The 26,493-nt window shown below is 43.8% G+C and overlaps 1 protein-coding gene across 1 annotated transcript in view; it reads left to right on the plus strand.

Moving 5' to 3' along the window:
* Positions 1-26,493, plus strand: part of DISC1 (DISC1 scaffold protein) — a 351,558-nt gene that overhangs the window by 81,942 nt on the left and 243,123 nt on the right. The window contains exon 4 of the mRNA XM_032430420.1: positions 19,074-19,224. Within this exon, the coding sequence (XP_032286311.1) occupies positions 19,074-19,224 (151 nt within the window). The remainder of the gene's footprint in view (positions 1-19,073; positions 19,225-26,493) is intronic.

Genomic DNA, 26,493 nt, shown 5'->3' on the forward strand with positions numbered 1-26,493 from the left:
GTACTTGAAAAGTATTGCCTCAGAAAATTAAAAATAGAGCTATCCTATGACCCAGCAATTACACTCCTGGGTATTTACCTCAAAGACACAGATGTAGTGAAAAGAAGGGCCATATGCACCCCAGTGTTCATAGCAGCAATGTCCGCAATAACCAAACTGTGGAAAGAGCCGAGATGCCCTTCAACAGATGAATGGATAAAGAAGATGTGGTCCATATATACAAGGGAATATTACTCAGCCATCAGAAAGGATGAATACCCAACTTTTACATCAACATGGATGGGACTGGAGGAGATTATGCTAAGTGAAATAAGTCAAGCAGAGAAAGCCAATTATCATATGGTTTCACTTATTTGTGGAACATAAGGAATAGCATGGAGGACATTAGGAGAAGGAAGGGAAAAATTAAGGGGGGGGGAAAGGGGGGGGGAGACGAACCATGAAAGACTATGGACTCTGAGAAACAAACTGAGGGTTTTAGAGGGGAGGGGGGTGGGGGAAATAGGTTAGCCCGGTGATGGGTATTAAGGAGGGTACGTACTGCATGGAGCACTGGGTGTTATACGAAAACAATGAATCATGGATCACTACATTAAAAACTAATGATGTATTGTATGGTGACTAACATAACATAATAAAATAAAATAAAAAAAAAGAATAGGAAAACATTTTAAACTGTACAATTTCCAGGAAATAAAAACACATATTAGAGGAGAGAAAAAAAAAGTATTGCCATAAGACTTAAAAATGAGACCTCAGAGACTCTGGAACTATATGGAGAGGGAGGAAGATTCTGGAGATACTGACTGGAAGCTTGACTTTTGGGTGTCCAAAACCACACAGTATGCTAGAAAGGCACAGCCTAGAAGGACGATAGCATTTGCCTCTAATCAGGTCCCACATAGGGAGGGCAGGATTGTCCAGCATGCTTGGCTCTGAAACAGATCCTTCCAGTTATCCCCACTGGAGCAAGCACTTCTGATTTGTCCTGTGAGCGTGGTTTTCCAGCATGAATAGCAGTGTACTTCCAACACTGTTAGTCCCAGTCAGGGATGTTACTCTGTGTCCATTCCACTTAGAGGTATTCATTTTCTTCTTGGCAGCTGGAACCAATTGCTTTGGACCTGCCACGGAAACCTCAACATCCTGAACTCCTATTAACGAAACTCCCTAAATTTAAATAAAACAAAACAAATAGTTACCAACACAGAGTCAGCTAATATGTCTTTAGACATAATGAAAAGAAACAGAGGATTCAGGTGGAAGATATGCTAATTTAAGATAAGGGTGGCATCTTGCTCCTTTCTCTCTCTCTCTCTCTTTTTCTTTCAGGATAACAGTTGTTTGGATGCTGGCCATGGGCTGGAGAAAAGTCAATTGGGCATTTCTGCCCACCCTAGAGCCTGTCTCATTAATGTCCTCATCCTCTCTCATGGCACGAAAAAACACTATTGTTCAACATCTGTGTTTGAACAGTTAGATTTTTGTTGGGGAAAAAACCCCACCCAAAAGCGAGTGGAAAAATATGCTAAGACTAATGTCAGTCATGGGAATGCAACCCTAGGGGCCTTTTGGACCATAACTAAGCACCAATTCCCCCTTGGTGACCGTATGTACTAATTGCAGGTACAACATCTGGGCAAGAAGTCACCTGGCCTGCAAACTCGGGTCCATAACATGATGACAGGCTTTGTCCTTCCCTTCCACAGTTGTTGCCCTGACGTCAGATCACTGGCCCTGGACTTAACTGTTTTTATGGAACTTCTTTCTGGTCCAGCCGAAGTGAGAGACATTGCTTCTGTGTACTCTCACGCTTCCAGCGAAGGTCACGTTTCTTTTTAACATGTCTATTACATCAGACTGCTCTGAGACTTGGCCCAGAGCAGACATTAAAAAAAAAAAAAAAAAAAGTCCCATTCTGGCTTGTAACTTTATAATGGACAGTCGGCTCTGGTGATTTTTGTCCCATCAATCGGGTTATTTTATACCCTCAGTCATTGTTCAGTGGTATTCTCAAACCCAGGCTTCCTCCCTCCCCTCATCTCCTCCCCCGACAGAGAGACCTCTGCATGGTCTCTACAGAAAACCAACTGTGGCCAGTTCAATGGCAGTTGGCCATTTTGTTTGCAAGAGCAAAGCTATGCTGGACACTTGGCGCTCAGAGACTCTGGGGCTCGGGCAGGGGGAGGCGGGGGCTGCATCTGCTGACCCGAGGAATTTCAAGTGCCTAGTGGCAAGTTTGTCTACGCAGTGCTGACTTCTCGACAATGAATTCTCTAAATCAGTAGCTTTCACAGTTTTGACAGTGACCCGCACTAAGAAATAAACCATGATCCTATACGTACGTGGCAAAAAAATGCACCCCCTCTGCTTTGGTATTCATTCTATTCTAGCTCATGAATAATGAATGCTGGTCCCCAACCTTTAAATCGACATTAACATCCACTCATGAGTTGGACCAGCATTTTGAAAAATACTGCTCTGGTCCTTCAGATGAGTTTGAGTGCTCGGTGGGCACACACTCTGAGTGGGACTGGGGTGGTGCTGTTACTCTGGGCTGTCTCCTAGAATGTCTGGGGTGCCTGAATGCCTGCTGGACTCCCTGGGAGACCTAGAAATCCCTGGCTCTTCAGGAAATGGCAGGGCTCCAGGGGAGACTTTTGCTTCTTCCTGACCCCTGCTCCTTGCTTTCACCCTGAAGACTTCTTACCATGTTTGAAGGTGACCCCAGAGTGGCCCGTGGGATCTAGAACTCTGCAAATGTTCAACTCTGAACAAGTTACAGTTTACCCTTCTTTCAGACATCCCATCTTGAAGTTGGGTTCCTTGAGGCCCTTGACCTTGGGGGGACAAGCAGCTTGTGATTACTCCTGCCCTGTAGAGGAGGAGAGGGCACGGGTCCCTACGGAGCCTTGAGTTCTGTGTTTCCGCCAAAGGCAATCTGTTCTCACGACTTCTTGGCTTTAGTCTTCAGTGTATAGACTTAGGGGCAGCCTTTCTGGAATTCCATCTCCCAAGTCTGTGGTGGGATAGCTGGCTCCAGAGTCTGGCCTTAAAGATGAGGCGCCACCTATCTTTTGTTCTTAACTGTGGCCGATCTCCAGCGTGAGTTTGACGTTGGTCTGAACAATTCCACCTCTCCCCGGGAAGGAAAGGTTCTCGATGATAATCATCTTACACTCACTCTGAGTCTTGCTCTTGCGTGGTTGGTGTGGTCACTGAGGTGACTCTGAATGCCAATTGCCTAGCATAGCTTTGCTCTTACAAACAAAATGGCCTGCGGCCACTGAACCAGGTACCACTTGGTTTTCTGTACAGAATTTGGTCCCCATCCATTAGTGTTCTTCCTTGTCCACTTCACCATGATTCTCATTGCCTCTGGGGTCATTGTGTGTTTCTAGAAGCAGTGAGTCATGTCCCTAATGGCCAATTTTGGCTCCAGGCCCTCCGCCCATGTTGCTGTGGGTCTCGCTCCTGAGTGACCTCAGACAGGGCTACAGCCGTGCAGAAACAGGGATGAGGAGTCACCCAGGGCTGTGCCAAGCATGATGAAGTCCACTGTGATCAGGCTCCATGGAGAGGCCACAGTCACGGGGAACTGGGGCTTTCTCTCGATTATTGACTCCGGTAATGCTCACATTTTTACATCCACAGAACACATCCTAGGGTAATGGTGGTATTTTCCTAGTGTGCTGGAAAAAGCCAAATTGGCACTGCCTGAGCTGGCTAAGGGCTCCTGTACCCAAACTACTGAGGGGGTGGCACTGGCCTGTTGGGGCTGGTGTCTTTGAGGGGGTGAGGTTGGTTCTGTGAGTACTGGGAAAACTGCACACTGGAGCTACTGGAATGGAATGCGGTAGCCTAGCTTTGCTGGCACGTCGCAGACAGGAGCAGGAAGGAGACCGCAGGGAGCAGATGGGAAGGAGCAAGCGCCTTCCTCCTCCAGCCTGCAGCCTCTCTCTAGCGGCCTTTATTGGCAGAGCCGGGCAGGTGCCAGTGGCAAAGGTGGAAGTGGGGCTGGTCTGCAGAGGTCCCGCCCAGCACAGAGCAGACGATAAAAGATGGGAGCTGAGTGGCAGTGAGACAGTGGCTTAATAACTGACACATCCCTCCAATGACATCTTGCTTTTCCACGTTATGAGCCGATTGAGAGATAACAGAAGAGGGTAAAGCAGATGGAGATCTGACTATCAGCTCTAAACTGATACTGCAGAATGTTAAGATTTAGGTTTATGGCAACAATGGGCCTCCGAATAGCACACCTCAGACGAAGAATTACCCACCCAGCCGCAGGCAGTCATAAACTGTGGCCTCCTTTTTGCTGGGGGTCTCCTCTTGTGAACCTGAGTTATTGGAGGAGCAGAGCAGAATGAGTGCTTTGTAGGGTCACCTGGCCTCCAACAAAAAAAGGAGGGAGGGAGGGGTTGAGCTATGTCTGCTCAGTCGTGCTCCCAAACTCACCAGCCAGGAAACTTACTCCATCTCCCCGGTCAGGTGTAAGGGACCGGGCAGCACAGCAAATCCTCCTCATGGATACCCAAGAGTAGGGAGGACTCCCTACATAATGTAGAAGGTGATATCCCCAAAGCAGTCCACACAGCAGGGGACCAGTTCTTGTAGGTTGATGGCATCACTCTAAAATGCATTTTGGCCAAAACAATTCTATAGGTAGCAATACAGTGGATGAGCGCATACACAAGACTATCATGGAAAACTCAGAAACTCTTCATCATGCCTAAGTCTTAAAGCTTTTGTTCGTTTGTCTCTTTTCTTCATGGATACCTGTGCTCCTCCCTGTAATTTTATATTCTCTACCTCCAGGTATTTCTGTCGCTGACAGTGTTGCTAATGCTTACGATGGAATTTAGTGTATCGGTGGATCATGGTGTTCCTCAAAAGGCTTTGTGACTTGTGGTGGTTCAGAACCACTTGTATCTGGGAAGCTAAAGGTAGCCTATGCTGGATGTGGATGGAGGACTGGGCGGGAGACGGGAAGAGGGACAGGATGCTGCTGTGCATTTTACAGTCTGAGAAAGGAAGCACGGAGCAAGACTGGCTAGAAACTCCTCTGAATCTATCAGTCCTCCAGGTGTGGGCCACATCGAATGCGTGCTGAATTTTTTTTTTTTTTAAAGATTTTTTATTTATTTATTTGAGAGAGAGAATGAGATAGAGAGAGAGAGCATGAGAGGGGGGAGGGTCAGAGGGAATAGCAGACTCCCCTCTGAGCAGGGAGCCTGATGCGGAACTTGATCCCGGGACTCCAGGATCATGACCTGAGCCGAAGGCAGTCGCTTAACCAACTGAGCCACCCAGGCACCCATGAGTGCTGAATTTTAAAGAGATGCCATTTGACTTAAGTTTGAATAAACAAGGTAGGGCTGTCACAGCAATTTCCTTGAATTACGTTTATTTTTGTCACAAGTCTGCCATTTGTAGTTTTCAAAACAGTTCACAGGCATTGTTTTCTTTCATAATAATTTGGTGGCACAAATTGGACTAGGATTCTCATAGGTAGGATGAGAAAACGGAGTCTGAAGTGAGAGAAATAATCTCAAGGTTACAAAGTTGGTCCCACTGAATCCAGGACTAAAATCTGGATCTCCCGATCCTTAAGCAAATAAATCGTTTTAAAATGTTGATTTTCTTCCTATAATAGAGGCTCTTATACATAGAAAGAAGAATTACAACACTTGCCTTTATGTTGATTATGTGATTATCCTACACATTTTTAGATATTTATCTTTAGGATAACATCTTAAGCAATCTATGATGTTTATCTTTAAGATTCTAGTTTTAATGATTATAAAGCCAAGATTTATTTTGACAGCTTGCATATAGCACTCTTCACTCATTCCATAAATACGGATTAAGTGCCTTACTGCATTAGGTCCTGGGGAGACAGCCATCAACAAGACAACATCGTCTTCTGCCTTCAGGAGCCTCGAACACAGTCTTCCTGCTGTGGGATGGCACTTGTCACCCATCCCCATCTGGGTCCAGGAGTTAGACTTTTCCACCAAGTGGAGGTGAGGGTCACTGAGCTGTCAGCTACTCTTATTTTTTTAGATTGGGGGTTTTGGAGCTCTGTCTTTGGAGTTACACTTAACCATCGAAGATCCCAGTGGCCGGGGACCATGATTTCCTGCCATCTGGAACCACATGGGGAATTCAGTTGGTTCTGTAGAGGACCTGAGGTGTTTTTTGCATCAGTTTCTGTTACTATTCCATTCCTGCTCTGGGAAGATGTTCCCACTAACTGCAGTTTTATTTCTAATACCTGCATCGTATCTAAGGACTCTGAGAATATACTTTTAAAACTAGTCCTGCCTTCTAATTCCTTTTTTTTTAGCTTCTTGCTGTTTTTAGAGGCATTGCCTGAGACCAGTGCATATGCAGCTTCACAGCATGCTACAAGCATTGCTCTTTCTTAGTCATTCTTATCTTTGGCTGCCGTTTAGTGATTTCTATTAACATCGCCTTTGAATGGAAGATCACTGTTTTATTTGTATTGTGGTTCTTCTGCCCAAAGAAAGCAGCTGAATTCTACTTTGTTCCAAGGAACTAATATTCTAGTGCACTTTATTCCTTCTGATTGGAATTTCATCCTAATTGGAATGGCTCAGGCTATTTATATAATATTATTATATAATATTATTATTATATAATTACATAATATTATTTAATCTTCTTAGTTTTTTTAATTTATTTTTTATTTTTTTATTTTTTTAAAAGATTTTATTTATTCATTTGACAGAGAGAGAGAGAGAGGCAGGCAGAGGGAGAAGGAGAAGCAGACTCCCCGCTGAGCAGGGAGCCAGATGCGGGACTCCATCCCAGGACTCTAGGATCATGACCTGAGCCGAAGGCAGTTGCTTAACCGACTGAGCCACCCAGGCGTCCCCTTAATTTTTTTTAGAATATGCCATTTTACCTAGATCCCTTTATGCCACTCAAAGAATTTAAGCTGTTTGTGTTGCCATGTTGTCAGAGATCAATGTAGTACGATCCTCTTGGCGCTGAGCATTACCACACTGGTGTGTTCTCTTTGTCCATTGCAGAAAGGGTACACACATCAGTGTGGCTTGGGTTATATTTTTAAAAATAATGATGATAGCAGGTGCTCAACAGTGAACTCCTAATGTCCTGAATTCCATTAGAGATAAATGTGTTAAAAGATGTTCTACAAAAAAACAATTAAGCCTTAAAAGATTGCAGGTTGTGGTGATTACCATTCCAAGACAAGAGAGCCTGCGGTTTTTGAGCACTGACAAACAAATGTGTCCAGCTCATCTTTTATGAAAACACTAGCGGAGCAAATTACTCATGAAAAGTCTATTCATAGGAACTAATTGAATGCCATGTCCAGTTTAATAGTGAAAACTGAGTGCAACCAAAACCAGGAGAGAGAAATAATGAATAGGCAGTTGAAATCTTCCATTTGTATGACTTCTAAAAATAGCCTCCGTGCCAGTAGTACGTTGTCATGTCTGAGAGGCACATCAGTCTATTAAATGGTCCAAGGCCTTTTAACATAACATGGAGAAAGAGAAAGGAGCCCTTGAAGGAGAAACTCAAGTGACCATTTGGATTTTCAGTGGTGTTATTTTACAAGGTTACGGTTGATGTGGAAAAGGCCCAAGAATGATTGGCCAGATCTTTAAGTTGTATTATAGCTTGCCAGAAATTTTCTTTGCCTTTGTTGGCATAGTCAGTCTGCTATAAGAGAATTATTCTTTTTATTTCTCTCTTAACTAGACTATATCTAATAAACTTCAGTATTCAGTGTACAGGGTTGGTTCAGTTAACAGCCATGCATCTGATTGCTAAGTGAGTTAGTAATTGCCTAAGTGATTAACCCATTTTGGTAATGACTGATCATATATCTAAATTCAATTCAAGTAAAGAACATGGCATAAAAAATTGTTCCACACAGGAGGATCTGCCATTACATTTTATTTATTTATTTAAAAGGTTTTATTTATTTATTTGTCAGAGAGCGAGAGAGCACAAGCAAGGGGAGTGGCAGGCAGAGGGAGAGGGAGAAGCAGGCTCCCCGCTGAGCAGGGAGCCCAATGCGGGACTTGATCCCAGGAACCCGGGATCATGACCCGAGCCAAAGGCAGACGCTTAACCAACTGAGCCACCCAGGCGTCCCATGCCATTACATTTTAAGTAAGAGTTTCTCTTTCAGAGTTTACACGTTTTGATGTGGCTGAAAAAAAAAAAAATCACATACAAGTGTCTGACTTCATAATTCATGCCAGTTGACTCCAGGTAGGAACCCTACTTGCTTTAGCCTCAATGTATTAGCTGATGATTGCCTTTTATTTCTAAAAGTGGATTTTTTTTTTTTTACTAATTATTAAAGCAATACATGATCATTGTAAAAACATTTAGCAAGTTCAGAAATACAAATAAAAGGAGAAAAATCATCTTTCTTCTCATGGCAAGCTATGGCCACAGTTATTGTTTTGGTGTATATCCTTTCTGACATTTTTCCTTGTGCTGCTGAGTGGCTTTTCCTTTCTGTCCTTTCTTTTGGGTTCTCTGCATTGCAGCTATTTGGAAATGATCCCAAGAATGTTCTTCCTTCTTGGGTAAATGCTTTCAACTCCTATCTCCTAATAAGCTGCTGGAAAGTTGGATGGATCTCTCTTCCTAATAGAATCAGTAGAGATGATGGGAGGAGTTATTGCTGTTGGTGGAGGAGGAGGAGGAGGTGGTGGGACTAATGTTGCAAGTGGTAGAGCGGATGGTGGGGCATGTTCTATGGCACTTAAAAAGAAGTAGACAACTGACAATTGCCAGTGGAGAGTCAGCCACCCCAGATTGGGAACAATGAACATGGACCACATGTATACATTGATCTGGTTTCCCACAGTACCTATGGAAGCATACTTTAGAGAATGTGTTCCCAGTTCTAAAAATATGAAGCCTTTATAAAAAGTAACCAAAATTCAGTTGGTCAGTTATTTCCCTAGGACATTTGGTGATGGAGGAAAGAAACATTTTCTATGATTTTAGTTTTAGGAGTTGAGGCAGAGAGTATTTTGGAGTGATCCGTAACTAGCCATCCTTTCAGAAACTCATGATCCTGAGGAATTTTGTATGTTTTCTGATGTGTGTGAATACTGCAATTTAAGCCTTGTTTTCAAGCCTGTTGACAGTGAGTGTGTGCACACTCATACACACTCACTTATACACACACTCAGCTTGCTGATCATATGACATACCCCAGACCTGGAACTTTCATTACTTTTGTTATATCAATCACGCACACTTTATTTTGCTTGGTAAATTCTTGCTGGGGAAGAATAGATGCTTCAAAACAAATATTTGACTGAAATATTTCAGAGCAAATCAACAAGTATGTATTAAGAACAAGGTGACAGGCTAAGTGCTGAGTAGGTAAGTATCCTCAGTTAAATTATTGCTTGTCTTCCAAAATTTTTCTATCTCCCCCAAATGTTTGCTTTTCCTTTTATCCCACAGCCAACGTGATTTCTCAGTCTTCTTTCCTCACATTGGTTGGCTTAAAATACAACATTTCTAGAAATCCTCTTTGGTGTATACCGAAAAGATCAATGACCCAGGGAAACCAAGCTTACCTTAAGCAGTTTAGCATTAAGAATTTGAGAAACCAAATCTCTATTTTTATGCAGAAATCAAAGGGTAGAATAAGGAAGCCGTAGGCTACTTAAAAAATATAGCACTTTTCTAAATAATAAATACCTCAAGATCTTACAGCTGATTTTGTAAGAAAAGAAATTGAAAGAAAGTCACCCACATGGGTGCCTGGGTGGCTCAGTCTTTAAGCGTCTGCCTTTGGCTCAGGTCATGATCCCAGGGTCCTGGGATCAAGCTCCGCATCGGGCTTCCTGCTTGGCAGGAAGCCTGTTTCTCCCTCTCCCACTCCCCCTGCTTGTGTTCCCTCTCTCGCTATGTCTCTCTCTGTCAGATAAATAAATAAATCCTTAAAAAAAAAAAAAGAAAGTCACCCACAGTCACACTGACTGATGGGCAAGACTCTTAGTCCCGCCCAACTTTTTTTTTAAACATATTGGTAATAGTAAAAGTACAGATCATATCTACATATAATTTTGTATCTTGTTTTTCTCTTGTAATGTGAAAGTATTTCCCCATAGTTTTTCTAACTGATTTTTGACTTGCTACATACCATTCCCTGAGTCGATAGGCACTTGTTTATTTAACCATGTCCCTTAAATTGGATCTGAGGCTCCTTTCTTCTTTTGCCAGTGTGTTCGTTTGTTTTAGCTACTGACAACTTCCTGTGAGAAAGAGGAGGATGAAGCGGCCAATGAGTTGACAAAATCGTTTGCAGCCGTATCATGCATTCGGGTGTGTATTTCAGGATATGGTGTACACTATAGGATGTGATCTGGCCCAAAGGACACAATGGTTAAGAACACAGGTTTTGGAGTCAGCAGATGTTGGCTTTATTTCTGGATCTACAGAGCTATGTGATTAATCTAGAAAAATTTCATGACCTTTCCACGAGCCTCAGTCTTTTGATCTGCTAAGTGGGAACAACCCTGTCTCCTTCATGACATTATAGCGAGGATGAAATGGTTGGTGCTTGGTACATAGCTGTGCTCGTAAGATGGTTGCTGTTCTTCTGTGTCTCCACTATTCCTCATCTAAGTAGAAACAGTCACTTATTTACTCAGCATTTACCCAGTACCTGTTGTGTGCCTAGCACTGAACTCCAGATATTGGCAAGGCAGAGATGAATGAGGCTCAGGTCCTGCTCTGTGGGTCCCCTGGTCTCCAGGAACCCAGACAGTTGACTAGGCAGACAAGACCCCTGTGTGACTAGGGAAGCTCTAGGAGCAGGTACTGCTTCAAGGATGGCTCCTGGGAAATATAAAAGAAAAAGCCCGGAGTTTGGCACACACAAGATCGAAGTTCAGATTCTGATTTTGCTGCTCACTTATTCTGAGGCCTTGGGCACCTTACTTCCATTCTCTGCAATTTAGTTTCTGCATTTGTATTCCTGCTCTACAAGTTGGTTTGAGGCACAGAAATAATGTATACATAGTGCGCGGCATGCAACGGATGCGTGAAGGTGATTATGCTTGACATCTTCAGGGCCCCAACAGTGGCTGATTTTTATGATCATGAATCCGACCAAGTCCAGCGTCGTGAAATGTCAAAGACTGGCTCGGTTGTGCTCAGGTTAGTCTGAAATATGTTTTATTACAGTCGAATCCTTTGTAAGCTGGTCATCTGCACGGGATGTGTATGGTAATGTGGAAATATTAGAATATTCGACTCTCAATGAATAGCATTTCTTGGCCATTATGTAAAAGCCAAAGAAAAATGACTTACGAAGACACTGATTGCTTTTTTGCTTTGAAGAGCCTCAGAATGCAGAATGTCCGCACAGCCAAGAATATGGCTCACACCATATATCCTGTCATCCCTCAGACGGAGCAGGGCAGCAGAAATTGAATCTGTTTAGCAGGATGTCTTTACGTGTGAAGATTTCTTGCTGCTCTGTGAATGCTTATTTGCTTATTTATTCATAGATGGAGAAAGTACTTTTCTTTCATTCTGTTTCCAAATTATAGCCCCAAAGTAACAGGCATTTAGTACTGATATGCTAAGAAAGACAGATGAACACTGACCCTCAATTAAAAATTAATAAATATGTTGTAGTGGCATCAAAAAATGCATTTACTTGGTCCAAAATGGAATGAGATGATGCTTAGCATTTTTACTGCAGAGGTCCTACAAGTAAGGCACGTTAGATCCATAAATTGAATACATTGTATCAATTAGGACCTATTATTTAATGTATCATTTTGCTTAGCACTTGATAATGTCTTCTGTGGTTAACTTTGAGTTTGTTTGTTTTTACTATTCAGCTGTATTTACAGGATGCCACCAAAATTTTTATTATTGCTGTGCTATCAGTCAGGTGGTCACTGGACCGCATTTATTCAGCACCTGCTGTGTGCAGCACTCTCTACAATTCTGGCTTTAAATCCTGAGCTACAAACCGAAATCAGATGAACAATGTCTACAGAAAGCTTGCAGAGGTTTAAAAGTAAGAAAAAACCAGGAAAGTGAGTTATGTTTCCTCAACCAGTGGGCCAGATAGAATGATAGGAGAGATTTTCTTAAACACACAGCAGGATTCATATAAATAAAGGGATGTAATAGTCACAAATACAACATTTAATAATGCTGTGGTTATCTATTTATCTATCTATACATATTTTAATAAAGATTGATTTTTAAATAATAATTTAAAAAGAAATATTTAAAAAATTGAAAAATTATTATTAAAAATACAAATTTAAAAATAATAAAAAAATAATAAAAAAATAATAAAAGACCTGTTTGTAGTTTTCACCCCTGTCCCCAGTCACTGAGTTCCTTAAGAACCAGGAGTGTGTCTTGTTCATCTTTGTAGCCCTACAGCCTAGCAATATTGAGTTATCACAAGTGTTTGTTAATTGCACCACACTACCTTTGTGCAAGGTAGACCTGAGCACATGAGCTGGGGAGGGGCAGAAGTAGAGGAAGAGAGGGAATCTTAAGAGGACTCCCTGCTGAGTGTGGAGCCTGATGCAGGGCTCGATCTCACGACCCTGAGACCATGACCCAAGCCAAACCAGGAGTCAGATACCAAACCGACTGAGCCACCCAGGCACCCCTATATTTTTAAAATAATAATTTAAAAAGAAATATTTAAAAAATTGAAAAATTATTATTAAAAATACAAATTTAAAAATAATAAAATAATTTTCCACTTACAGAAAAGTTGTGAGTCTGGTACAAAGAAGTCCAATATCTCCCTCGCTCTGATTCCCCAACTGGATACTACATAGTCATTGTCACTCTCCTCTTTCTAACCGCTGAGAGTAAGCTGCAGACGTGATGCCTATCAGCCCTACATACCCGCTTGGCTATTTCCCCAAACAAGGACAACCATAGGCCACTGACGGGCAACACTAACACACTGCTCTTATCCTGTCTACAGACCCCATGCGCATTTCACCAACGATGCTACCATTGTTCCTTTCTTCTTTCTGGTTCAGGAAAGGTTCACACATTGCATGCAGTTATGCCTCTTTAGTCTCCTCCTATTTGGAATGATTCTCAACACTCAAGTCTTTTCTGTCCTTGGAAGTTGTAAGGAGTGCAGACCTTCCATTTTGTCAGATGACCTTCAACCTGGGTCCACTGATGTCTCCTCATGATGAGCTTCAGGTCATGCAGCCCTGACAAGAATGTCATGGAAATGAAACTGTGTACCTCTTGGTGTATCTTGCTCGGTGTCACACAAGGTAGACCTGTCATGCTACCACTGCTGAAGGTAGCCTTGACCATCTGGTTGTGTTGGTGCTTTCCCAGTCTCTCCACCACAAAATTACCATTTGTCCTTTGGAAATTGATTAGTATCTTCTGGGGAGATATTCTAAGATTACACTGCACCTCACCAAACCTCCATTCCTTTTTTTTTTCTTCAAATTTTTATTTAAATTCTAGTCAGTTGGTTTCAGTAGAATTTAGTGATGCACACTTACATACAACACCCAGTGCTCATCACAAGTGCCTTCTTTAATCCCCATAATCCATTTAACCCGTCCCCTACCACCTCCCTCCATTCTTTTTAATTAGTTGGCATTTTATTAGCATGGATGTATGGGTTCCTATTCTATTCAGTGGGTTATACTTCATTAAAAGTATTACTTATTTGATTTTCAAATGATCCCAGATTGCGCCTATGGGAGCTCCTTATATTTTATAGACTCTTGTATTCTATGGACATGTCTCCATCAGTCCTTGAGCACGTCCTCATTTTCTGTACAAGATATTCAGAGTCTGGCCCTCAGGCCTACAATCAGCTGCTTCTCCAAAGGGCTCTGATTCCTTTCACAGAGGATGGTGTTTGGAAATCAGATCTGTGCGCTTGGTGTTTGGAAATCAGGATCTGTGTGCTCAGTATGCTTGTTGCTACTGGGGATCATTGCTTCTAGGCTTTCTTGGTGGGTAAAGACAGAAAATATATGTAACTGCAAACACACACACACATCTATAACTCTTTCCATCTCTATCTGTGAGTATCTGTATTAAAAACCATTAGATCATACGAGTACTTCCAATTCCAATACAACGTACCTAGTGCTTTCTGCCCTTAACTCCTTTCCATCATTGTAAGTATATTCTCCAGTGCTAAGAACCTGGCTCTCTCCATCCTCCATATATTTACTTACTTGTTTCATCAGTTTATTTATTTCTTAGTGTAACCTATGTCCTGTGCTCCTGGTGGTCTCCCCCCCGCTCCCCCTTTCCCTTCAGTGTCCCTTGTCCTCAGGTACTGCTGGGCACCCTACCAAGCATACCACTGCCTGCCTCTTTGTGGCTTCCCGAGGCCCCTTGGCCCCCTGCACCCTGGGTGCTGGTGGGCACACCACCTTTGTGCTCCTTTATGGCCCCCTTCTACCAGTGGGGCAGGTTCCTGCCACCTTTTCTGCACAGGAAGATAAGAAAAGACCTGTTTGTAGTTTTCACCCCTGTCCCCAGTCACTGAGTTCCTTAAGAACCAGGAGTGTGTCTTGTTCATCTTTGTAGCCCTACAGCCTAGCAATATTGAGTTATCACAAGTGTTTGTTAATTGAGTGAATACATGAAATAATAAATAAGCATGGCATTTAGGAGGTGAAAAATACTATTTTCAAACATTTCCAAACACTCCTTTCCCCCAGAGGAAACATTTTTCCACACCACCCATATTAATGGAGAAAGTGGGCCACTCTGGCTGAAGCTTCTCCCTTCTCCCTTTGAGGCGTGCATGGACTGAATGTTTGTGCCCCCCCAAATCCATATGTTGAAGCCTAATCCCAATGGGATGGTGTTAGGAGGTGGCCACGTGATTAGGTCATGAGAGTGGAGCTGCCATGAGCGGGATTCATGCCCTTATAAGAAGAGGCCAGCTCACCCTCTATGTGTCCCATGAGGACCTAGCAAGAAGTTGGCCATCTGCCACCTGAAGGCGGGCTCTCCCCAGAACGCGGCCATGCTGGCTCTGTGATCTCAGCCTTCCAGCCCCCATACTGTGAGAAATAAATGTTTATCGGGTAAGCGCCCAGCCTATGGTACTCTGTTCCAGCAGCCTGAGCCGACCAAGACGTGCTCGGCATGGTTTCGGGGACACAGCCAGTGTCTCTGCATTCCTTGGTCCATTCACTCATTCGTTGGCTTGTACACGGCTGAGCGCCAGACAGGGTGCTCTGCTGGCCCCTGGAGGAACGTGGGTTTTTAGGCAGGGAGGTGACTGGTCCTGCAGAAGTGAGGGTGATGTGGCCTGGCTGGAAGCAGTGGAAATGGGGAAGGAGGCAGGAGTGTGGCAGACGCCAGCAGGATGTGGAGGCACGGGAGGCGATGGGTCCAAGAACCCAAAGCTGTAGGCCTGGCCGGCGGGGACCTGCTCAGGGCCTGAGGCAGGTAGAGTAAAATCTTGCAAGGTAGTTGGTGGATTTCATTTTAGACGTGATGAGTTTTTCATCCTTTTTTTTTTTTTTTTTTTAAGATTTTATTTATTTGACAGAGAGAGACACAGCGAAAGAGGGAACACAAGCAGGGGGAGTGGGAGAGGGAGAAGCAGGCTCCCCGCTGAGCAGGGAGCCCGATGCGGGGCTCGATCCCAGGACCCTGGGATCATGACCTGAGCCGAAGGCAGACGCTTAACGACTGAGCCACCTGGGTGCCCCGAGTTTTTCATCTTTATGCTTATTTAGTGGCTGATGAAAACGATGTAAAGTGGCTCAAGAAAACTCACCCAAAAAGAAATACCATGAGGGGACGTAACTTGAGTTTAGCCGGACACTTTTTGGTGTGTGCTCACTCTGAGCCAGGCAGCGGCCCCATGTGGTTTGCACAGTGACAAGCATGGTGACACGGTCCTTCTCTCATGGACATGGGAGGCCCTGCATGAGGGGAGGCAAGTGTGAGGCTCTCATGCGGGTAGAAGTCTGGGTGTGCTGAGGCGGCATGGAGACCAGGGAGCCCTCCTGAGGGTGCTGAGATCTGAGTGGGGAACAGGGCTTGCCCGGGCCGCTGTGGGAAAGGGTGTTTCTGGCAGAAGGAACAGCAGATTTCCCAGCTCAGCTCACAGTCACCTCGTCCTGGTTGTTTGGGCCACAAACACTGGGTCACTCGGACTTCTGTCTTCTTCCATTCCTGGTGTCCCATCTGTGGCTTATCCTGTTAAACAAGAGTCCGTTGTGTCACTCCACTGCTCAAAACCCTCCAGGGGCTCCTTTCTCCCTCCAGGTCAACAGACGGTCCTTAGTGATGATCAAGCCTACCCCAGCCCCCTCTCCCCTTTGCTTGCTGCCTCAGGGCCTTTGCCCTGGCTGGGAGCTCCCTCTGCCTGCAATATCGAATTAGTGAATAGGGGTAGACTTTGGGGGAACCAGTAAAATGCACCCTCATGCTGGGCAGAGGTGATGCCAGCATGTGAGGTGGAACCCCAGGTAGCTGATAGCCATTTGAGAAGCTGGGGTAGGAAGCCATTTAGAGATTGGGGACAATAAGCTCTTGAATGCGTGGTGACTGTCCTGGTGCACCTTTCCAGTCATAAAATGGGAATAACTTTTGATGTCACCCTTTCGAAGGTGAATGGCAATGCAGAGCACAGCGAGTCACAAATATTTACTGGGATAATTTATATTTGCCTTTGAAACTCATTGTGAGTGTGGTGTTTGGCAGCCAATTTACCATTTCCGGGGTTTGGTTTGGCTTGATGGACTTGCAGTGTCCGAGGGCTTTTCACCGGGCAGTGGGAGAATCCGGCTGGGGGCAGAGGGAGGCCAGGCTGGTGTCTAGCGGCCTTGCCAACGTTCCAAGGCCACGACTTCATGGTACTGCTGACAATAGCCAACCCTTTGGACACGTGCTAGGTGTGGGCCCGGCACTAAATGCTTTGCCTTAGATGATCTCATTTAATCCTCAGGAAACCTTGGGACGTAGATATTATTATTAGCCCTGAATCCACAGATTAGCAAACTGAAATGTAGGAAGGTTAAGTAGCTGGAAGGTCAGCTAGGAACGGCAGGGCAGAGCTGTAGACGCGAGCTTTGTCCTCATCCCTGCATAATAGTGTTTCGACACAGCTTCACCACCACGTTACGACAGCACGAAGATGTTATTCTAAAGCACGTAACATAAGAAACTTACTGCTTTTCACGGCAGTTTTGATTTTATATAGCACAGATTAAATAAATAACCAAGTAATAAAATTAATTGATTAATTAAAATTAAAAAAAATAATTAAAATGAAATAAAATAAAAATTTTTTATTTTATTTTATTTTATTTTTTTTTAAAGATTTTATTTATTTATTTGAGAGAGAGAGAATGAGAGACAGAGAGCATGAGAGGGAGGAGGGTCAGAGGGAGAAGCAGACTCCCTGCCGAGCAGGGAGCCCGATGCGGGACTCGATCCCGGGACTCCAGGATCATGACCTGAGCCGAAGGCAGTTGCTTAACCAACTGAGCCACCCAGGCGCCCAAAATAAAAATTTTTAAAAAAATGTTTGAAGCCCGGTGTTAGGGAATAGGTGTGTTTTGGCATTATTCTGGAAGAACTGCCAGGCCAGACTGCACTGTGTGTTGTAGGTATGGTGTCTGGATTAGCACCAGCCGTCGCTTTGAAGAAGGTGGCTCAGATTGAGAGCCCTTGGCCGTTACCTGTGACTTGGTCTTGAAGTCAGTAAATAGCCTTTCTGGTGCCGTTAGAATGAATCCTTGGCAAATTCTCTGGGCAATTCCTGGCTGTTGGTCCCAATGAATATGGCAAGTTAATGGAGAGGATGTTTGCTGCCCACCACACCTGAGGCCTGCCTTTCCTCCACCCAGGTGCGTGTCTTGGGAGGGGGCCAGCAGGAGACCAGTGTCGTGTCGAGGGGTGTGCTGTGATTAGCGTTGACCTCTGCTGGTATACAAAAAAAAATTTTGTCCAAAGCGTTTTAAAAATAACAAGCTTCTTGGGGCGCCTGGTGGCTCAGGCGGTTAAGCATCTGACTCTTGATTTTGGCTCAGGGCATGATCTTGGGGTCCTGAGATCGAGCCCTGTGTCCGGCTCTGCATTCAGCAGGGAGTCTGCTTGAGATTCTCTCTCTTTCTCTCTCCCTCTGCTCTCCCCCTTCTCTCATGTGCCCTCTCTCCCTCTCAAATAAATAAATAAATCTTAAAAAAAACACAAGCTTGTTGGAAACAGTGTTTTAATTTAAAATTGGGTCTTATATATATATTTTTTATACCATTTTTTTTTTATTATGTTATGTTAGTCACCATGGTTTACTTGGAAAATGGCCTGTAGGGCAGGGAAACATACAAACATTTTCTAACCACGGCGCACACAGAGGATGACATTTGCATTGCATGCCAGGGTAAGCAGTAGGTGCTCATGGCCAGGGTGGCTGCCTGGGGCCCTGGGTGGCCCCAGGGCCCATCTACTATCCAAGGGTGGAGCCCATCGAAGTTTCTGCCCCCTCGCCTGGCACAGACCAGCAGGAGGGAAGATCTGATGGTTGGTATTTTTAAACCCAGTCCTTATATTTCTGCAAAAATGGCTTTATGGGAGACTTCCCCATTCTTTAGGTGTTTGGTTATGAAGGTAAGTTCTTATTTGAGGGGATTCTAATTTCCAAAGTTTACTTTTTTAGAGAAAAATTGTTTTACAGTGATTCTGTATTTGTACCTTGTCCTAGGGAAACTTAAGGTCATTAAAAAAATAATAAGACCCCTACTTTATAACAGAGGTGGATATATGGTCATCTGTAACATAGAATTGGAACATCGCTTTTATGACTTTAATGATTATAACTGGTTCTATCATGATGGGCAGTTTCTAAGGAAATGTCCTTAAAGTCCAAGCTTGGGCACTTGAGATGAAGGTGCTGGCCATGAATGCAGGGGCTGTTGCGTTAGGTCATTAAGATGGACGCTGGCTGGGGGTGGGGCTCTGGGATGCTGGGTTCCCTATTTTGAGTTTCACGGTCCTTGACTCCTCCCTCTCACGTTTTGGGTTTCCAGCTGAGGCGCTGGGACACAGATTGGAAGAACTGGAGAAAGAGAAGAGCAGCCTGCACTTCCAGCTTCCTTCCAGGCAGCCGGCCCTCTGCGGCCTCCTGGGCCACCTGCACGCACAGGCCCAAGCTGCCATGTGCCTCAGGGCCGCTCAGCCGTGAGTACTTGGGATCGCCCCCACCTTCCTCTCCTGGCTCCCACATGGTGAAGAGCGGGGAGTGGCTTAGCTAGGGAGACCCTCAGCTGCTTTTTCCTGGGAAGCACCCTTTGGTTGGTTGGGCAGGTGGGGTGGGGGGTTCCTTCCAGAGTGAGCGACTGGTGTAGGTCATGCTCCCGTAAGAAGCCATTTCTGCTCATTGACAGGGAGAGACCCTCCCCAAGGGTCTGGGTGCTAAGCTTCCCCTGGGAAGCCAACCCTCTCCGGTGGTGGGGTGGATTTGCTCTTGTCAGGAGCCGCTTGGTAAGCCTGTAAGATCCACAGGTGGTCCTCTCTACTGAAGGCTGAAAACACATCCTCCTCCTGACCTGCACTTCCAGCTGATCAACTTTTGCTATTTCTGCTACCCAGGGGTCCCCCGGGATTGGTGGTATGTAGGGTGCAACTGCTCTTTCTAATGCAGTGGCTCTCAATCCTGGCTGCATGTTTGAATCACCTGGAGCGTTTTTAAATGTCCAGCTTCCGGCCACACCGACCAAGTCAGGCTCTCTGGGGGTGGATCCCAGGCGCTGGCATGTCTGAAAAGTCTGAGGACCACTGCTGCCATCCACCTGCTTGTTGCCTCTCTTCCAGATAAAGGCTTGCAAGGGAACATGTTTGTGACACATGCTATCAGCCTAATCACAGTTCAGGCCTGCTTCTACTTAGGTATAAACATGGCTACAGCAATTATATTTTATTTCCAACTTCCAGTGAGCCCCAATAATCACAAGATTGATCGTCTGGCTCATTTCTATTAAGTGTACATGGCATCGTTCATTCAGTCTATCTTGGTGCCTCCCTACAGCCTGTCTTAACAATGATGCCAATTATTTTCTCATATTCTCGCCCTGCAGTTTGCTGGTGGCACATAGCCGAGTGCCTGGCCCCTGGCATGGGCTTCCTTATAAATATTTGTTGAGTGAATTTTACTGGGCTTCTTAAAGAGCAGTTGGATTGCACCTCCCTGTTTCTATTCATTTTTTCATCTGACATTGAGGTATCACCTCATTTCCTCTCCCTTTCTCGCATGGGGTCCTTCCCAATGTGACTTTCTACTGGATTCTTTCTTTCTTTTGTTCTTTGAGGTTCTTTCTTGTCCTTCCCTCCTGTCTTGGGTCATTGTTAGCATCTGCCAATGTATTGTGTGTCTATTTATTTAACAACATTTGTGTAACGGTTACCAAGTGCTTTAGAAATTAACTACTTCTTTTCATTTTTATTGTGAGAAAGTATACGTACCATACAAGTTACCATTTCAACCATTTTTAAGCGTACAGGTCAGAAACATAAGTTCATCCACATCGTTGTGCCACGGTCACCACCGTCCGTCTATAGAACTCTTGTCATCTTCTCAAACTGAGACCCTGTCCTTACTAAACACGAGCTCTCCACTCCCCAACCTGCCCCCAGCCCTAGGCCACCACCTTTCTACTTTCTCTCTGAATTTGACTTTTCTAGGGATCTCATGTAAGTGGAATCACACAATATTTGTCCTTATTTCACTGAACATAATGTCCTCAAGTTTCATTCATGTCATGCCATGGGTCAGAATTTTCTTCCTTTGGAAGGCTGAGTACTATTTCATTTCATTACTATTTCATCGTGAGGATGGACCACATTTTGCTTATCTAGTCTTCCTGCAATGGACTTTTAATCCTCAAGACAATTCTAGGAGGTAGAACTATTTTATATCTGTATCTATATGGAGATCAACAGCATTGTCATCTGTATTTATATTTGTACTTGGCCCAGGAAAGGTTAAGGGGCTCATGCAGAACCCCCAGCAGATGGGTGCTGAGCCCGGACACAGGGCTGGTGGTCTGGCGTGGGTCCTGACTTGGAACTAGCTCGCTGAGCTGCCTAAGCCTGAGCTGGCAAAGGCTTTTCAATGATTGTCTCTTTAGCCTGCATGTGATTTGAATGGAGATCGACGCTTTAGTTATGATCTTGGCTGAGTTTCTTATGGAACACGATGAACACGGTATCACCCATTCTCACTCAGTTAGGTTACACCATCTGACATTCTTTCTCTCTGTGACTTATAAAGATGGCAGTTTCATAGAGTTCAATTTAATATGTTCCCCATAAAAGTGTAGGCCTTTATTAACCATTTATTAAGCTAATATAAGCTGTCGGCTTACCTTGTTAACTGTTATCCCCTATCCTTTTCCTCAAGGGGTTACCTGCACACTGTGCTTTTAGTTCTCATTCGCTTTTGGGTTGAATGGGATCTGACCTCTATGATCTGATTTCTGACCTGATTTTTATCTGTCATCTGATTTCTATCTCTCTCACTGCTTGCAGTCAGCAATGATTTTCTGTTAGATTTAAAGGGCATTTTTCAATTCTTATTTTTCTCTGTATCATTGCATGGCCTGGAATTTTTAATCAATCAAATTCGTTCCTAAGACTCTCTCCCCCCCTAGGCTTTCATGACTCACCCTTTCCTGGTCTTCTTGCTACCTTGCTGGCCGTTCTTCTCAACCGCGTGTGAGCTCCTTTTCCTCTCCCCATCTCCTTGATATTGATATGGATGTTCCTCTGTCTTCTGTTCTACCCTATCCTGTCTTCTCACTTTATATATTCTCTTTCTGGGTAATCTCAAATACACGCATGTTTCGGGTACCATTAACATACTGATTTTCCTCAAATTTATGTCCCTAGCCCTGATCCCTATCCAGAGTTCCAGTCTACCATTCGGCTTTTATTGAACATCTCCCTGACTTTGACTGAGTTTACTATCTCTTTATCGTTATTTTATCCTAAAAATTTGCTATATTTTTATCCTTGCCTTTACTAAATTTATCTTAAAACTATTTATTAGATTTACTGTCCTTCTCCCCAGTCAACCCCTTCTCCTATATCCCTGATCTCAGTGACTTTGTCATTGACCCAGTCATCCAGGTAGGAACTCTGAGACATACGTGGCCCCTCCTTTTGCTTTGCTTCCAATTTCATTGTTGATCCTACTGTCTAAACTTATCTCATTCCCACTCACTTTGCTCACTCATGTCACTCAGAGTTTCTTTCTTTTTTTTTTTTTTTTTTTTTTTTTTAGAGAGAGTGTGGCACAGGCACAAGTGTTGGGGAAGGGGCAGAGGGAGAGAGAATCTTAAGCAGGCTCCATGCTCAGCATGGAGCCCAACGTGGGGCTCGATCTTACAACCCTGGGATCATGACCTGAGCTGAAATCACAAGTCAGATGCTCAGCCAACTGAGCCACCCAGGTGCCCCTCAGAGTTTCTAAACCTGGATTATTGCAGTGGTCTCCTTGCTGGTGTTCCTGATTCCAGTATTATTCCCTGTCACTCACCCTCCACAGTGCCACAGATGGAAATATTGTGTCATGTCCAGTGGCTCTCAGCATCTTCAGGATAAGATCCGTGCTGATTACTCAGCATGACATTCAAAGCTTTTCCAGTCCAGCTTCTGCCCTGCTTCTCAGTAGCCCAGAATTTGACTAGCCGTCACCAAAACCTGCAGTCCACACACACTGAAGCATTAGAAGTCACCTACATGCTGTGAATGTTTCTGAATTCTATGATCTTGTACGTGCTCCACTGTGACCACCTCTTGCTCATTCTTCAAGACTCAGCTCAGCTACCATCCTTGTGAAGCCTTGTCCTGAGGTCACACCATCTCCCCCTCGAATTACTGGAGCACCTTCAATTACCTCACCCCTGCCTTGGGTCTTAAATAAATAAACGTGTGTCCTTGATTATCGGTCTATTCTTCAGACTGTGAGCTCAAGGACAAGACTGTGTTTGTATTTATCTTTTTATTCCTTCCTGGAGACCAGAACAGTGGCTGATCCCAAATAGGTATTCCATAAATATTCATTGAATGAATGAATATGATCATACATGGATGTATCTATATATAGGTTCACAAAGATATATATGAATATCTATTGAGAGAGAGAGAGAAAGAGAATCTTCACTCTAATGTGGTTCAGTTGCCCTAGAGAAAATGCTCCTGCAGCCTTTTTTCTGACACCTCCAGCAAGAACTTTTATAGTATCTTGATAGAACCATGGCTTATAGGTCAGGAGGCCCAAGTTCTGGTCCCATCTTTTCTACTAACGAGCTCTATATGACCTGGCATAGGTTCCTAATTTCTTCACACTTCACTTTCTTCATCAGAAAATGAGAGGGTTGAATTAGATAGCTATTTTCCAAACCTCAGTGATTTATGTATAATTGTGGCTTTTCTTTGCCAAATCTACCTGTCCTATTATTAATGCAATTAGAAAATAATGACTCAAAATCAACTTCTTAAATTTTTTCTAATGCATATGAACAGAATTATATAGTTAGTAATAATCTTTAGAAAGTTGTCTTTCAATGTGCCAACTGCCCATCTAGCCTGTCATCAACAGAATCATCTGGACTCATGGGTTCCCCCTAAACCAGGGACTGTGGCTGCAGTTCTCTTAGCGGCCACCAGGGGACCACGGTGCGGGGCTAAAGCTCCCACAGTCCGGAGCCAGGACAGAGCTGGGACAAAAAAAAAGTTTCTCACAGGCCAGGGGCTCTTCTCTGAGTCAAGGAGGAAATAGGATACTTTCCAATGAATGGTACTTTTCCTGTAGAAATGAAATAGTTGTATTGACATGGGAAATTTTCAGTACTAATGAATAACACAAATATGTGCCTTTTGGGGATCCCTATTTCTTTGAGAATCTGATGAGAGCTATAGATTCCTTCCATCACCAACCACGTATATACAACCATGTAAAGGACTGCATGTGGTTTCAAGAGACTCACGGGCCTTCTGAGGCTCATCCATTCACTCTGCGGGGGGGGTCTTTGGCTTTTTTTGGGGGGGTGGGTCTTTGGATCTCAGGTTAAGAAAATTTGGTTTAGAATAAGATTTAAGGAAATGCAAACATCCAAGTACAGTCAGGTCCGGTACTTCATTTTTATTTTTATTTTTTTAATATTTTTTATTTTTTTAAATTTTTTTATTGTTATGTTAATCCCCATACATTACATCATTAGTTTTAGATATAGTGTTCCATGATTCATTGTTTGTGCATAACACCCAGTGCTCCATGCAGAACGTGCCCTCCTCAATACCCATCACCAGGCTAACCCATCCTCCCACCCCCCTCCCCTCTAGAACCCTCAGTTTGTTTTTCAGAGTCCATCGTCTCTCATGGTTCTTCTCCCCCTCTGATTTCCCCCCCTTCATTCTTCCCCTCCTGCTACATTCTTCTTCTTCTTTTTTTCTTTCTTAACATATATTGCATTATTTGTTTCAGAGGTACAGATCTGAGATTCAACAGTCTTGCCCAATTCACAGTGCTTACCAGAACACATACCCTCCCCAGTGTCCATCACCCAGTCACCCCATCCCTCCCACCCCACCCCCCACTCCAGCAACCCTCAGTTTGTTTCCTGAGATTAAGAATTCCTCATATCAGTGAGGTCATATGATACATGTCTTTCTCTGTTTGACTTATTTCGCTCAGCATAATACCCTCCAGTTCCATCCATGTCGTTGCAAATGGCAAGATCTCATTCCTTTTGATGGCTGCATAATATTCCATTGTATATATATACCACTTCTTCTCTATCCATTCATCTGTTGATGGACATCTTGGCTCTTTCCACAGTTTGGCTATTGTGGACATGGCTGCTATAAACATCGGGGTGCACGTACCCTTTCGGGTCCCTACTTTTGTATCTTTGGGGTAAATACCCAGTAGTGCAATTGCTGGATCATATGGTAGCTCTATTTTCAACTTTTTGAGGAACCTCCATACTGTTTTCCAGAGTGGCTGCACCAGCTTGCATTCCCACCAACAGTGTAGGAGGGTTCCCCTTTCTCCGCATCCCCGCCAACATCTGTCATTTCCTGACTTGTTAATTTTAGCCATTCTGACTGGTGTGAGGTGGTATCTCATTGAGGTTTTGATTTGGATTTCCCTGATGCCGAGCGATATTGAACACTTTTTCATGTGTCTGTTGGCCGTTTGGATGTCTTCTTTGGAAAAATGTCTGTTCATGTCTTCTGCCCATTTCTTGATTGGATTCTTTGTTCTTTTGGTGTTGAGTTTGATGAGTTCTTTATAGATTTTGGATACTAGCCTTTTATCTGATATGTCATTTGCAAATATCTTCTCCCATTCTGTCAGTTGTCTTTTGGTTTTGTTGACTGTTTCCTTTGCTTTGCAAAAGCTTTTTATCTTGATGAAGTCCCAATAGTTCATTTTTGCCCTTGCTTCCCTTGCCTTTAGCGATGTTTCTAGGAAGAAGTTGCTGCGGCTGAGGTCGAAGAGGTTGCTGCCTGTGTTCTCCTTTAGGATTTTGATGGACTCCTGTCTCACATTGAGGTCTTTCAACCATTTTGAGTCTATTTTTGTGTGTGGTGTAAGGAAATGGTCCAGTTTCATTCTTCTGCATGTGGCTGTCCAATTTTCCCAACACCATTTGTTGAAGAGACTGTCTTTTTTCCATTGGACATTCTTTCCTGCTTTGTCAAAGATGAGTTGACCATAGAGTTGAGGGTCCATTTCTGGGCTCTCTATTCTGTTCCATTGATCTATGTGTCTGTTTTTGTGCCAGTACCATACTGTCTTGATGATGACAGCTTTGTAGTAGAGCTGGAAGTCCGGAATTGTGATGCCGCCAGCTTTGCTTTTCTTTTTCAACATTCCTCTGGCTATGCAGGGTTTTTTCTGGTTCCATACAAATTTTAGGATGATTTGTTCCATTTCTTTGAAGAAAGTGGATGGTATTTTGATGGGGATTGCATTGAATGTGTAGATTGCTCTAGGTAGGATTGACATCTTCACAATATTTGTTCTTCCAATCCATGAGCATGGAACGTTTTTCCATTTCTTTGTGTCTTCCTCAATTTCTTTCATGAGTATTTTATAGTTTTCTGAGTACAGATCCTTTGCCTCTTTGGTTAGATTTATTCCTAGGTATCTTATGGTTTTGGGTGCAATTGTAAATGGGATCAACTCCTTAATTTCTCTTTCTTCTGACTTGTTGTTGGTGTATAGGAATGCCACTGACTTCTGTGCATTGATTTTATATCTTGCCACTTGACTGAATTCCTGTATGAGTTCTAGCAGTTTTGGGGTGGAGTCTTTGGGATTTTCCACATAAAGTATCATATCATCTGCAAAGAGTGAGAGTTTGACTTCTTCTTTGCCAATTTGGATGCCTTTGATTTCTTTTTGTTGTCTGATTGCTGTGGCTAGGACTTCCAATACTA

This window comes from Phoca vitulina, unplaced genomic scaffold, assembly GCF_004348235.1.
Source record: "Phoca vitulina isolate PV1807 unplaced genomic scaffold, GSC_HSeal_1.0 scaffold43, whole genome shotgun sequence".
NCBI classification, from domain to species: Eukaryota; Metazoa; Chordata; class Mammalia; order Carnivora; family Phocidae; genus Phoca; species Phoca vitulina.